This window comes from Passer domesticus, chromosome 20 (assembly GCF_036417665.1).
Source record: "Passer domesticus isolate bPasDom1 chromosome 20, bPasDom1.hap1, whole genome shotgun sequence".
NCBI lineage: Eukaryota > Metazoa > Chordata > Aves > Passeriformes > Passeridae > Passer > Passer domesticus.
The window spans coordinates 12,369,704-12,385,168 of NC_087493.1; the positions used below are offsets into that span (position 1 = coordinate 12,369,704).

Sequence of the window (15,465 nt, forward strand, 5' to 3'; positions counted from 1 at the left end):
GAGAGTCAGGGTCTGGAGTTATGGCTTAACTGTGGAGACAAATAAATAAGACAAAAACCCCACAGCTCTTGCAAGGCTTTTGCTAGCTCAGAGTAGAGCTGTGCAAAGGAAGCCTGTCTTGGAAGAGGCTTAAAAGCAGATGAATAAATCATAATGGTGGGATATCCAAAACACATCCATGGTACCCAGGTGACAGAAAGGTCTCCTGCAGCAGAGGATATGGGACTAAGACAGTCCCCATGAACCCAGAGACTCTGACCTCAGGGGTTTGGCTTCAACTCCATCAAGAGAGCAACTGGGCTGCTCCCACAAGTTCCAGGCAAAGCCTACACCTCACTGTCAGCTTTTCTGCCCCTCAGCAGCCACTTAGACACGTCCAAGAGGCACCAATGCCCACTGCTCACACCACAGCTTCTTCCCTCTCACCTCTTCCCTGCTACCAAGGCTCGGGCACAAGCCCCCATGTGGCAAGAGCCCCAGCCAGTGCTGGGGTAAGTTCAGCCATCCAGTCCACGGCCCCAAACAGCTTCCACACCCACCAATTTGCTCTCTTAATTGTAGCAACGCACTAATCCTCTCAAAGGAGAGGTGCCCTGCTCCTTACAGGTCTTCAAGGCATCTCTCTTCCTCCTAGGTCTTGGGAAAATGCTTCCTTGCAGCTTAGGGAGCAATATAATCAGGTGAAGCCCCAGAGATGTGAGGATCTGGGATTTGGGGGAGGCAGAAGTGGGTACTGAGACACACAGAGCTGGCACTGCAGAAAGTACAGCCTGTTAGTGTTCTGTTGCTGTCCCAGGAGCAGCAGGTGTTTCAGGAATCAGATGCCCAAAGCAAGTGGCACCAGAACTCATCCAAGGGTTGGACTACCCACCACTGCACGTGGAACAGAACATCCTCCTGGCTCATCCCACCTGTGACACCAGAGCAGCCTGGGGCTCCTGCCCCTGGCTAGGACACCAGGAGATATTCCTAACCCAGGCAGCCCCCAGGAGGTTATCCCAGCAGCCTCATCCCTACAGCACCGCCTCTTCCAGGCCTGCTCCAGGGACTCGTTCTGCTGTATGCTGGAGTGGTGAGACCAGCGAGCAGGGTACACATCAAAGAGCACATCTGGTGTAATCAGGGCAGGGGAGATGGTCACATCTCGTACCCCTCAGTCATCTGCATGGCAGCAATACACTGCCACACTGTTTCTGCAGCTGTGCTGCTATAGGGAACTTTCCCAGTTTCCCAGAAAAAGAGCTGGTTCTAGTTTGAGCCATTCTAGGGTATGGGTCCATGCCAGCTTTATAGATATAGATTTCTATGGCACATACTTAACTTTCTGGTTAAGTAACCCTGTAGTGGCCATGGCAGCAGCCTCTCTCCAGCCACCAAAAAGCAGCTGAATGTGAGTGGCCAACCCTGGTCTCAGAAACACCTGACACATTTCTACCCAGGAGAGCACTGCAAGGAGTTGAACTTCCCAGGCTTTGCCTCTCCTCTGGGACACTGCCAAGCCACCACATTTCACCTGCTCCAACTCTGCTAGAAAGTGGGAAAAAACCCTCAACCCACACAGCAAAGAGCCAACCCCAAAAGGAAATACAAGTCAACAGCCACTCCAGCAAGACACAGGTACAACCATGTTCCCCTAATGTAATGCTCATAAATCACAGCCCTGCTGAGAGGTCTTTTGTGTTTTCCCCAGCACAGAAACAAATGCCCTAATCTGTGTGCCTGCACAGGCAGGTAATTACTTACACTGATAATGTTGCCCTTTGTAAAACACCTGCACGAGCGGCCCAGCATTTGCACAGGGAGGACTTTGTTTGCCACCTTGACACACATTTCTCCTAATTAAGTCCAGCCTTCCTGCTCTGGGTCTTTACAGAGATGATTAGAGAAAAAAGCCTCCTGATAGACTTTGGAGACCTGAGTGATACCCCAGCTCTCACCCTTCGGATCATAACTCATGCTGGGGGAGTATCCCCAGTGATTTGTCTACCCTTACAGTAAGACATGCCAAAGTCAGGCTTGAACCACTGTGACGACTTAGACCCCCAAAAAGGGACTGGTGGCAGCTCTGCTCCTGCTCCTCTTCCTCACCATGGACATAACAAAGCAGGGAGGGCAGAGCAGGGACACTTCATTCACCCAGCAGCACTTTCCTCTGTGCACTGACATGCCCTGGAACATCTTCCATGTCACATCTGAACCAGAGACCACTACTCTTCCACAGCATGTGGGAAGGGATCTCACAGGGTGAGACCAGGCTTGAAACAAATCTTGAGACACATTTACATCTACAGTTTTTCAAGAAAGCCATGTAGGATCTCCAGGAATTCACTTTCTGCACCTAAAGTGATCCAACAGGCACCCAGCACCACCTGAGCAGCAAAGACCTTCAAAACAACAGCACAGAAAACAGTCAGTTTTCCATTTTCATTATGAAGAAAGAAAGTTATGAGGTTTTTTTCTGCCCTTTCTGATCATGTACACATATTCCACAGGCCAAGTAATGCCAAAAAGGTGCTGTCAAACCTCACCTGCACAGCTCCCTCCTCAGCAACACCCAAACCAGCCTTGAAACCGTGCAGTACTGAGGCTTCTCCTCAGCTGTGATAAACAAAGGGAACGGGATGCCTCTCTGACCATCAGAGGACCTTCCTTGTAGCCAGTAACAGCAGGGAAGAGCAAATCCATCAGAGGAAAACCAGGAGGGGGTTCAACCAACCAAGCATGTTCTGTACTCACCAGCTGCTCATTACCCTCAGCATCAAATTGAGTGGGTCAAGAATTTAAAATTGGTTTAGACTTTATTCCCAGCTGAGACACCTAATTAACTCCTGAAAGTCTTCTGCTTCCTTCTCAGAAGGGAGGAGTGGCATCAACCATAACCATCAGTAATCTGGGCACTGGCCAGGTCAGTATGACCCTCATTGGGATGAGCTAATTTTGCCACCCACTGGAACAAAAGGCCTGGCAAATTAATACACCGGTGATCCTATCAGTACTGATCCCTAAATGCATTTTAGCACAAATGGGATTGTCACCTCAACTCATTTGTTAATGGATTTGTGATTTGCTCTCATAAAGGAGTAGTGCTGGAAATGAAGATCTCTCTGTGGCAAACAGACCAGGGCAGTGAGATGTCTGTCCAGAATGAGATTTTTTCCACCAACAACTCTATTCAGGCCAGGATGCACCTGCTGATTCTTCCCTCCCTTTGACACCTCACATCAAGCATCAAAGAGAGAAAATACAATTAATTTCCAGGACTAAAACCCAGCATGACCATTGAGGCAATCAGGCTGCAGGTTTATGGTGCCACCACATCCCTGCATCCCCAGTGACACTGCAGGACTTGGGGTAAGGCAGAAGGAACCAAACCAGCCCTGGGAAGGAGAGAAGTTCCCAGTGAAGGAGGGAGACAGGTGCCAATTAGGGAAACATGAAGGAGCAGGTCTGTCTGCAGACAGCCTTTCTGCCCAGTCATTACCTGGGATCTTGGCGTGGTCATAAACAGTCAGTGACACCCAGCCAAGAGCTCTTTAAAGAGCAGGCTCAGCTGGTGGAGATGCTTTGCTGCAAGTACAACAGATGCAAAGCACTGCTTCTCATTAAAAAGGTATTCACATAATTAGAGACTTCACATGGCCATACCAATGATTTGATCTAGTCCAGAGCATTCAGGCACTATTCAAGAGGGCCTGCTTGCCATTTCTGATGGCTTGGGTTGTCTCTGCGTGTAACCCTGCCATCTCCTCACTCCCCATGCACTGTGGTGGCAGGTCCATGGCTATGGTGACAGCCAGGAAGGAACTTATGAGTAAAACTACACGTGCCAAAGCCCTCCAGCAACCTCCAGCATCCCACCCTGTCTTCATTCAGAGCCAATTTCATTCCAGAGCCAGCCATGGGGCTGAATTATCCACAAGTCCTTCACGCCCTTGTGCATAAAGAGCACTGTGGACCAGTCTGCCAAGGCCTTAGAGCACAGCCCAAGTGAAATGACTTTTCCCTGAACACTGAGGACTCTGAATGACAGCTATTATTATTCAGATGAAACCAAGTGTCAGATTAACAAATCAATGAGCATAAGAGATATAAAATGGGCGACTATTGAAGCTTTTCAAATACCCAAACATATGGATGAACCAAACGTGAATTGTAATTGACTCACCCACACCTTTGATCTCTACACCCTTGGGTTCTCAAAGAGACAGCACAACCCCCTCGACCCAGCTGAACCCTCTGGGACTCCTTTGTGAGCCTCACAAAGTCCTTTCTCTCTGCCTCCATCCCCGGGATGTAGATGCAGCCTGGTGCTTGAAAAGTGAGAGAAGTCAGCTCTGCCTTGGAGAGCCAGGGAGCTGGAGATGGACAACCTGCACTACCAAAACACAACCTCTCCCATGGAGCCCATCACCCCGGGCAGCTCCTCCACCAGCCCTCACCCCTGGTGGTGGCCCTCAGTCAACTACACACGCATGAGGAAACGTCCTGGGAAGCAGCAGAAGAGGGTCCAGAGCAAACACGAGCAGTGACAATGCTCATTCCTTGACTCCTGGAGCCACATGTGGGGTCTCTTTGGTTTTCAAGGATTTCCTGTGCAAAACCAAGGGTCAGAGTTTGCTGATGGGTTCAGGCAATGTATATGCTCCTGCTGTAAAACCCGGGCTGGTCTGGAAGGGCTGGAAGCTGCTCTGCACTTCTCCAACTGCCTTGACAGCACATAATCCCTAATGCTTGATTAAGAAGTCTGATTTTTAATTTTCCCTAAGATGTTTCTGCAGCTACATTGAAAATAACATCGTGCTTAACTAAATGTTATCCCTCAATTTTTACATTTGGAGTGAGCTTCAACCAGTTTTAGATCGATACGTGAGAAAATGAATAGAAAAGCATTATCAGTTTTGATATCATACAAGCTTCAGCTCCCCAGGAGTCACAAGGCAAGCAATTGCTTGGGTTTAGCTTCAAGCCTCATTACAAGCTTAAGTTTTTGTAGCTCTTCCAGGAAACCTAGCCCAGCTTATTCTTCCCCTCCATTCTGCAAATGTTACACAAACATGCCTTTGGGGAGGTTTTGAACCCCACACTGTGGTTTTTCCATGATGGGGAACAAGCTGTCCAGCTTAGCTGTTGCTATACTGAGTCTCAAAGCAACAGGAGCTTTGGAATGCCAGCAGCCATTCCCAGCTTAGGGCTATTCCTCATCAGGCATCACCACTGAGTAAAGCAATTCACTCTGGGAAGGCAGACTTGGCATGTGCCCTGTCCTCCGGCACCAGCAGTGGGCTTGATGGGGGAACTGGGTGAGGCAGAGCAGGCATTGCTCTGCCCCCATCATTTTTGGGCTCCAACCCAGCTGTGCAGCTGCTTAACCCAACTGGTGAGCCCTGATGGAGCAGCCGAGCCTGCGACAACTGCAGGGCTCACCCGCAGAGGAGCCCCAGCAGAGGAAGACTGCAGGGAGGAAGGCAGAGAAGAGGAAACCCACGGGCTCTTAAGCTACTTTAGGACCACATGAGCTTTCTGTTTATATATAGCCCAATTAACTATTACACTGCATTGAGCAGTCATCTCTGGGGGGAGGCAGCAGTGGCAGGGCAGCAGGGCAGCTGGCAAAGGCTCCGGCGTGTGCCCGGTGGCTCCTCTGTGCGTCCGGCTGTCTGGGCAGCGCCAGCCTGGAACTCCCAGAGCAGACAGCAGCTCCCAGCCCCTCTGGGCTTGCAGCAAACCCAGGGTGAAGCCCTAACCGGCTATTCCACTTCTGCTTTGGCAGGGCTGATATCTCCTCTCAAGGCTTCCTTCCCTGCTCAGCACTCTGTATTAGCTATTCCCTCTGCTTTTCCAAATGCCATGCAGACAGCCCAAGGCTCATTAGTTACCAGACCAGCTCGAGAGGGAAATTAAAAGGGGAGGAAAAAAAGGTGTTACAAGCTTTGTGTTAAGCTGCAGCAAGTCAGTGCACTGCACTGGGAAAGGGAAGAGCATGTCCTCAAAAGGGGGCAATGCCCGGGCTGCCCGGTTTTTTGCAGCTCACTTTGGTTGGTCCAGCTGTAGTTAAGTCAGAACAGGAGCCCCGGAATGCTCAGAGCCACCCAGACAACTACCTCTGCCCCACTGGTCGCAGGCGAGACCTTCATGAGCTTGCTCCTTTCCAACCCACTTGCAGAAGATGGAACCCCAGCACTCGGGACACTGGCTCTGATCTGGCACAATTTACTAAACGTGGCACCAGAGGTGTGGGCAGGGGTTCAGAGCAGAGCCACAGCACCTCAGTGGCAGACAGCACGTTTGTTCCCACACAGCACAGTCACAGGGTCCCTCTGCAAATCACGTTTAGCAACAGCATTCACGGCCCTGTGTACAAACTGCTGAGGACCATGCACAGCCACTCCGGGACCGAAGGGCTGGGACACACCTCCTGTTTACTCCAACACCTCCTGAATTCCTTCCAAGTCTAATACATCTTTAGAAAAACAAACTGAAGGCATGCCAAAGCTGCAGGCCTTGCCAGATTTAAAAGAAAAAAATCATAGCTCAGTGAAGAAGCAAAGCACTTTATTAGGAAGATGCTGGGGTTTCATCCTCCCCCTAGTGACAACAGGATCCATGGTCTGAGCCTGCTCAGCTGCTGCAGCCCCTGGACCCCATTCCAAATCAAAAATACTACTGGAGCATGACCCCAGCACAATTGCCCTTTCACTAAATGAGCACTTTTCCAAAGATTTCCTACGCCTCCCTGTGCCATTCATCCACACTTGAAGTTTTATGTTTTCAAGTTTCAAGATTTTCAAGCTTTAATGCAAGTTTGCATTTGACAATCAAAAGAGGCTGAAAGCTTGGGGCTTTAATATGAAGCTTGTCAAGATGCTTTATTGAAGTTAATAATTATAATGGATTTTGGTTTCTGTGGGGACATTTTCTGCACAGTCACATGGATACACACTGAGGGTCTGCTCTTGGAGCCCATCCCTAGGCAGAGTTTTGGACTGCATTAGATACAGTCATGTTTGGGGACCTGGTTCAGTCTCTGTCATCACAGGCTGCTGAAGACTCGTCTCCTCATCAGAGCCAACTTCCCACATGAAAAAGTGCATTTTTAAAGGGAATTAGTGTAGCAGAATACAGTCATATTCAGTATTGTTGGACCATGTTTGTGGCAATGAAGGATTTGGCCTTGTGTTCACTTTTAGGACGGATCTATCAAATGCACACATCCACCTAGCCTGCACACAATAATTCTCCCTCTCTTCTGAAAGAGCTGCCTGCTGCACTGACAGGAATGCAAAGTCTGTGTCAGTTCCAGGGAAAGGTTACAACTGCTCACTTTTATTACAAACCAGCCACTTTGGTGTATTCATAGAAATCCCCAGCAGTACCAGCAGAGAAGACTGGCCAAATTACAGCCCTGATCTATGGAATTTTATGAGCACAACCCTCACAAGAAGACCAGGACCAGGAAGGATGACACCCACCAGCACTGGGAGAGCAAAGCCAGGCTCCATGTGTGACACCTTACAAGCCACATCGAGGGCAGGGTCAGCCACACTGCTCTGTGTCCCAGACAGGCTGCAAATTAAACTCTGGGTCAGACCTGCTGCCAAACAGAGCCATGACTCACTTGATGCCAGGGCTAGGTCACACCATCCCTCTATAGAGATGTTCTTCCTCCCTTTTCTATACAGAGAGAAAAAACAAAACTGCTGTAGAAGCAGGCTAGTTCCAGGGCGTTTCCAAGGAGGTTAACACAGATGTAAAGCATTTAGCAGAACCTGGAATTATTTTTCTCTAAATAAAGTTTCCCTAGCCACCACGTGGCAGGGCACTGCCATGCTCACATATCTTGACAGAAAGATTTTAAAAATTGAATTATTAATTTACCGGAAATCAGTGTGAGATCTGCCAGCAGCACCTGTACACCTACATTTCTCTTAACATTTCCACCATCATATAAGTCCCAAACACCCAAGTTTCTGGTCTTATCTGAATGATTCCTGAGGCCACAGGGCCAGGAAGAAAGGTCAGGCAGCCAAGCAAGCCAGCTCCCAAAAGTCCCTCCTCACCTCTGGACCTTCCCAGTGCAAGGGCACTGCATGCTAAATCATCATCACTGAGTTAATTTCCTCCTCCTTCACAGCTATTCCTAAGAGGAAAAGCACCACTCAACACTCAAAGTCAGCATAGCATAGCACCAGGAGAGATTGTCCCCATTGGATCACTGTTATGAATGGACTGAGGTGCACTGTACATCCCAGCCAAGCAGACCCTGCTCTCCCCAGGTGGAGACAGAGGTTCTGTACTCCTGACCTCCATTTCTTCCCCTCATCTGACCCATGGCACAATGTGACGCCCTTCCTCACTTGTCTCTGCACCCCTTCCCACCACCTGCAGACTGGGAGCAACGCCCTGAAGGCAAAGTTACACCACCACAAATGCCTTTCCTGAATTCACCCCACCTTTCCTCTGAGCCTGCTGATAATCAATATGTTTCATCACAGGACCCCTTGTTTCCATTAAGAAAGCTAAGATAAGGTCCATTTACTCCATTGCATTCTGGCTGCTGCTGGGCTGAGCACCTTTAAAAAGTACATGGTGTTTCTGGAAAGCTAATTAAACACACAGCAAGCTGCTGAAAGACCTGGAATTGCAATGGTTAGGGCAAGCCCCAGTACAGTCATCAGCAGCAAGTCAGGACCCAGCACAGCACTTAGTCATTTCCCACAAACCAAGGAAGAAGCCTCTCAAGCCCGTCCTCACACACCATATGGTGACAACAGGTAGTAGCTGATAGCCCCTGACCCACTAATTACACCACTGAGACAACGTGCCCCACTATTTGTTGTTCTTTGAACCCTCATGTTACCCATCCCACATGGCCCTGGCCCATTCATTATCACCTAAACCCATTGGTCACCCATGGTCATACCACCAGGAGACGTGAATCCTGTGCTGAATGATCACTAAATTAGACTTCTTCCTAGTTTGGATGGGTAAATAGCCCCAAACCAGGCTCAAGTGAACGAAGCAGCTCAGCAAGAGAGGCCCAAATACAGGACAATCTTATCATCAGGCAGATTGGAAATACAGCTCCAAAGAACAGTAGTTCGGGTAGAGTTTCTACAGCCACTGCACCCAGGGCTTGCTGGATGCTTTTAAAAACAAAGCCTTGTCTGGAAGTGCCTTGAGATATCCAACGCTCGGTGTGTGTTACAGACACCTGCCATGGCCCACTTGAAAAGAAAAAAGTAATAAATCCCAAACTCAGAGCTGAGCCCGTGGGTTTTCATTCCCATCATTTCATGCCAAGGAGCACAATGCTCCCGGCAGGCCACGGCGCCCTGCGCTAACACGATTAGCCAGGCAGATCCACCACCCGCATCCGGCACCCCCAACGCTTGGTCAACTTTGAAAAGTTCAGCAGCTCAACAGGTGAGGCCATGAAACCCGATCACAACAGACAATGTCATCCCCCCCAGCGTCGTGCTGGGAAGAACTTGTCACGTGCGTCATATCGAGCAACACGCTGGAAACAGAGCAGTGCACTGAAACCCCAGCAACACGAATAATCTTTGCCATCTGTTTGAACAACTCAACCCTCCTCAGATCTAAAGGAATGATCCCATGCAAACACAAGGGCCTTGCTGACTGATTATAGCAGCCCAGCCCTTCTTTTTGGGGGCCATTTTCCTCCCAACATTACACAGCAGCTCAGGACACGCCATAGGGAGTTGTTGCAGTGGCCAAGGGGGCTCTGAACTCCATGCACATTCTGAGGGGACCATTAAAAGTCCCCACTTGCTTAAGTACAACACAATGCAAGGTCAGTAGTTGAGTTTTAAATTTTTTTTCACATCAAGAAAATGAAATCTCAATACCGAAATTGTTTGGCAAAACCTTCCCAGAGAACACAACTGTCCTTTAGGAGATGCTTGTTCTGACCCAGCACAACTCACAGGAATGCAGTGGAGGAACCAGTTTTTGCTCAGATGCAGTCATTTGCACCCAAAGTCCAGTTGGGAGTATCGGGACTGTTCCCAAACTTCCTGGGGCAAATAAACCATGTGATACTCAGTGGAAACCAAACACAGTTCTGTCTGTGCTGCTGGGTCCATCTACCACTGGGAAGGCAATTAAGCAGCAAGTATTAAATCTTCATTAAAGCAGAGATTATAGACAATGTTCAAACACAGGGGCAAAATCCTGCCTTGCTCAAGATTTGGTTCATCAGGGCTTTCACCCCAAACTTTTAACCTTATTCTTCCCTTGCTCACAGCCCGACCAATTGCAAGCACCAGCTTGAACCCCCACACATTCCTTGGGGAAAAGAAAGGAGGCTTATGGGGAAAAATATAAAAAAAAAGGAAGTTTCTCCCAATTCAGGAATTGCTTTCAAGCAGCACTTTGCACCCTAAAGTCCAAGCAATTTCAGAGTCTAAGAAATGCATATTTGAAACAGTTTATCACACACCACCAGACCACAGGGCCCCATCCTGCTGATCCAAATCACCCAGTCTCAGCAAGGACAATGAATTAAGGCAACCTAGGAGTAGTGGGAAGACAAAGCACCATCATTTTAAGAATTTTCCATAAGAGAGAAGAGGAAAAAAGGACAAGAGGTCTCCCTGGTGCACTGCTAGAGGCAGAGGAGCTCAGCTTAGTCCTGCTGTCGCAGTTACAGCCGGCACAGCCACGGCACACGGGTTCCTAGCAGAGAGCTACAGACTTGAAATAGAAATCAGTGATGTTGACTAGGGCTGACAACACCCAGCCCAAGGCAGGAGGGACTGGGCATTACAGCCCACTGGGCTGAAAATAATAACAAAAAAGGAAAAAACCCAAAATATGTAACACTAATGACAATAATTTTTTCTTACAGTAACTATAGGACAACAGGCTTTCAAGTCCATATGACATTTCAAAATGCATCATTGTTGACTCAAATGAAAAAAACATAAAAGAAATTCAACAACTGATTTTCTAGACTTGGAAGAAACAATTTGTTCCTCCCCACCAAGCTCTACAGTAAACCCTAAAGAGAGCAACGACATCCCTGAGGCTGCTCAGCCAGACACATGCACACAGGCTGTGGAGCTGAACTCCCTACTGCCACAAAGAGGGAACTTCTCTACTATCCAAAAATTCAAGGCACTTCATAAAATTAGTTTGCAATAGTGGCTGGATCCCATTCCTCCTCTGTCATAGTACATATTTTCACTAGAAGAAGTTAACATGATGTATGCATTACAGGGGAGGGGGGAAGGGGGAAGAAAACCCTGCAATGTGCATACAGAAGTTATTTCTACCAAATTTTAGTTATCTCACTATCAGAAAAAAAAAGCATTTAATTTGTCCTATTTTCCCCCTGCTTTTCAGGAATGATACTCAGCACCACTCAATGGTTCTCTGCATTCCACGCTACGGAAACAAACCAACAGATTTCATTTCACTTGACAGAAAGTGAAGCAAGGAACAAATTTGTGTTGCCTCCTTCTAAAGTTATTTTCAATAGATGAAAACTTCAGGCAGAAATAAGATTTCATCAAGTTAAACAAGTAAATCTCATGCCCCTCCATCTTGAAAATCTGAAAAAGAAGATTTTGGATGGTAGGGACAACTTAAACAAACAAAAACTCCTAAGAAATATAAACAGATTTAGCCAATTAGGTAAAATACACTTCAAATGAGACATGGGTCAAAAATTCTATCGTCATCTTTTCAAAGCCAGGCAATTGGATTTGCACTGCACTCCGGGTGCTGAGGACACAGTAACTCCCCCAGTTCCAAAGTTCAGTAGATTTGAGCAAAAGCATCTGAAAAATAAAGATGAGGCTCGCCCAGCTCACTGCACAATGCTGACACCACACACCTTTTACAGCATCTTTAATCCAACTGCACTGAAACACTAACAAGAAAATATAAACACATCTCTTTATTGACACTAAGATAATAAATAAAAACCTCATTATGTCTGGAAGAAATAAACATGTTCTTGAGGAGTGCTAGGAAGCCAAGATTGACTGAAAGCAAGAGCTTCGAGTTACTACTCTATAGGATCTGACTTCTAAGGACTAAACTTACAGAAACAAACTACTGCATCTAATTCTAATTAAGTTAGAAACAATGCACAATATATAACAACTTGTCTGCTGATTTTCATCCTCTCCCAAGTATTTTGCACTATTTAGTTCCCCCCCAAGTGATCCAGGTCACAGTTCCACAGACAGCCAGACACACTCCCATCTTCGGGGTGAATCACACACGACTAATTTCAAGATTTCCAGCATCTCTTGCTGCTTGAGAGCATCACCATTCAGACCTCAAGATTTGTCAGATCTCAGCTGAAACAGCCCTTTTGCAATGATACTAATGAAAAACCAGAGTGTATTTGCAGGGATAGGGCCCATGCTGCTTAAAATTCAGCAGCTGATAAGGTGAAGCTTTAGGAAGTTAAACAAAATACCTGCTCTCCAAATTTAAAAATAATGTATATCCTTTAAATATTGGTTTTCACCCACTACATCTGGAATAACAGATGAACTCAATCATAAGCATTATTCTCTCCTTCTCCCCTTCCACCTCCTACTTGTAAAAGATTAATCAACCATTTTATGGTCTAATTTAGGTGTCTAATTAAAAACAGAGCTCAACACATACAACACCATTTTGCTGATAAATCCTGACAGGTTTTCGCTCTGTTATATGCAAGTTCTCCTTCAAAATATGAGATTTTTAAACTCAGCTGAATTTACAAACGGTTCATTTGGGCTGCTGTGGGACAATGCACTACAGCCTTCATGAGATGACAGAATGTCCTAAAACGAAACAGCTTTCAAAAATTACTTCCTCCTCATCAGATCTTATCCTGCACTCATTTCACTAACTGCTGGGGGATGGCAACATTAAAAAAAAAAAAAAAAAAAAAAAAAAAGAAAAAAAAAGACATAAACCTAATCGGACTTGTCGGGTGGGAGTTTCAAGACTACAAAGAGGTTACAATTCGTAACTTCACAGCTTCATCTAGCTTCAAAGTTTCCATCTCGGCTTCTTTAGCATTCCTGTAAACACTCCGCAGAAAGACATATTCAAAACACTCCTGATAAAAGAACTTCAATCGAAAAAGGGTGAGAAAGGCACCGAAGCGGGGGTCGCCCCTCGTTCGGTGTCCGATCGCGCTTCTCCTCCGCACCCACCGCAGCCGCTCCGCCGAGCCCACCCGCACATAGGCATCCCGGACCGGGCTGCTCCTCGCAAAATCACTGACAATTACATCCATCCTTACAGGATGCAAGCCAGAAATTTATCATTTTCTCCCAGCGCAAAGGGTTCATCCCGTTCCCGACGCGCCCGTTACCCACTACACTCCGCTCCGCTCCCGCAGCCCAGCGCCGGGCTGGCGACCGCGACCTCGGGCGACCGATCAGCTCCAGAGATGGTCACGGGGAAGGAAAAAGTTAACGGAGACTGAACGCAGGCACCGAGTGAGGAAGTTTTATTTGGAACATGGAGCTACCGCCTGCCAGTCCCAGGCAGCGCTCCCGGAACGGGTCAAACCCCCGCCAAACGTGTAAAAAATTCCCAAACGGGTAAATTCTTCCCACCTCGCCTCCCCCGCACAAAAAAGGGAAAAAAACCCGCGTCAAGTCCTACCCCAATGGGTACCAAAAAACCCCAAACCCAAGCGGGTCAAAAACCCCGCGAACACGCGGCCGCTGAGCGCATCGCCCGCCGGCCCGTGCAGAGCCGGGAGACGCACAAGCCATCCCCCAGCAACTCTCTGGGCTGGAGGAGAAGTACGCTCCAGCAAAAGACCTGGAAGTACAGCGGAATAAGAGAGTTTTAAAATATTAAATTAATATGCAACCTTTATAAAAAAATTAAATACGGTTTGGCTCGCGGAAAACCTACAGACGCTCCGCCGCCGCCTGGGCTAGCCGGGACCTCAAGTTGCGCTCTGGGTTTATTATATTTTTAGGGCTTGTTCTTTGTGGGGAAAGCATTTAGCGGAACATTTACTCTTGCCCGGGCGCTCCCCAGCCTGCTCCGGAGCCGGGGCGGCCGCATCTCCGCACCGGGGCGGCGAGCGCGGCTCGGCTGGGACCCCGCTCAGCCCGGCCCGGCCCGTACCTGTACCAGGCGAGCCCCCGCTCGTAGTTGCGGTCGAAGAAGTGCGGCTCGGCGCCGACGGCGCGCACGTCGGGGTGCACCCGCAGGAACTCCAGCAGCGCCCGCGTCCCGCCCTTCTTCACGCCGATGATGATGGCCTGCGGCAGCCGCTTGGTACCGGAGCCGTTGAAGAAGCTGGAGATGGGGCTACCGGCGTCGGGCGCTGCCCGCTGCTCCTCCAGGCTGCTCTCCTCGCTCGGCTCTCCCGGCAGCGGCGGGGCGGCGCGGGGCGGCGCGGGGGACCCGCGGGTCGTCAGCCCGGCGCAGGAGCCGGCGCACGAGTAGAACATATAGAGCCAGAGGAAGAGCATGATGAAGAGCAGCAGCAGCCTCCGCCTCAGCGGCGGCAACGCGACGGGGACATCGAGGCAGCGGTTCAAGCGCTGCCCCATGTGCCCGCGGGCGCAGCGGGATGCATGGCTGGAGCCCGCCCGGCTCGGCTCGGCTCTGCCCGGCGCCTCATGGGCACCCTGGAGCCTCAGCACAGCCCCATCGCTGCCCGGCCCGCTGCGCTCCGCTCCCGCCGCGGCAGCGCCGGCAGAGCCGCGGGGCGGGGCGGCACGGGCGGCGCCCGCGGCCAATCACAGCCGCGGCTTCTCGCATAATGAGGAGGGGCGGGGCTAGAGGAGCGGAGGGCGCGTTGATTGGCTGCTGGCAGGAGGGGCCGCACCCCGGGGCGGGTCCGAGTGCGGGACGCTCGCTCCCGCCGGGATTCCCGTGCCGTGTCCCCCCGCCGGGAATGGCCGGCCTGGGGCAGGCACTGCGGGCATCTCGGTCACCGCTTCCTCCTCCTTATCCCCGAACACCGATAGCAAGGTTGCCAGGGAGACTTTATTGTGGTCTTTCAGTATCTAAGTGGGGATTATAAAATAGGTGGGGACAAACCTTTTAGCACAATCAAGGGATAATGGTTTTAAACTGACAGAGGGCAGGGTTAGATTAGATATTAGGCAGAATTTTTTTACCAAAAAAAACCCCAAAAGATAGAGCACTGTCTGAGGTTGCCCAGAAAAGCTGTGGATGGCCCATCCTTGCAAACATTCAAGGCCACGGTGGATGCAGCTTGAAGTAACCTGGTCTAGTGGAAGGTGTCTCTGCCTGTGGCAGGGGGCTGGACTGTATCACCTGTAATGGTCCGTTCCAACCCAAGCTATTCTGTGATACTATGATTTGCCTGTTTAGTTGATGAGTTGGCTTTTCAATCTGCTGCACCTTCTGTTGTGCTGTATTTTCTAAAATCCCTGCCCATAAAAATTCCTGGTGAGATTTGCCACGGTCCACATCATGGGAGTAACACACAGAAACCAA

At 49.2% G+C, this 15,465-nt stretch overlaps 1 protein-coding gene across 1 annotated transcript in view; it reads right to left on the bottom strand.

Annotated features, from left to right (window-relative positions):
- LOC135284254 (heparan sulfate glucosamine 3-O-sulfotransferase 3B1-like) overlaps positions 1 to 14,660 on the bottom strand; it is a 29,402-nt gene extending 14,742 nt beyond the window's left edge. Inside the window, exon 1 of the mRNA XM_064395649.1 lies at positions 14,119 to 14,660. Coding sequence (XP_064251719.1) covers positions 14,119 to 14,549 — 431 coding nt within the window. The 5' untranslated portion in view covers positions 14,550 to 14,660. The remainder of the gene's footprint in view (positions 1 to 14,118) is intronic.
- Positions 14,661 to 15,465: the final 805 nt, after the last annotated feature.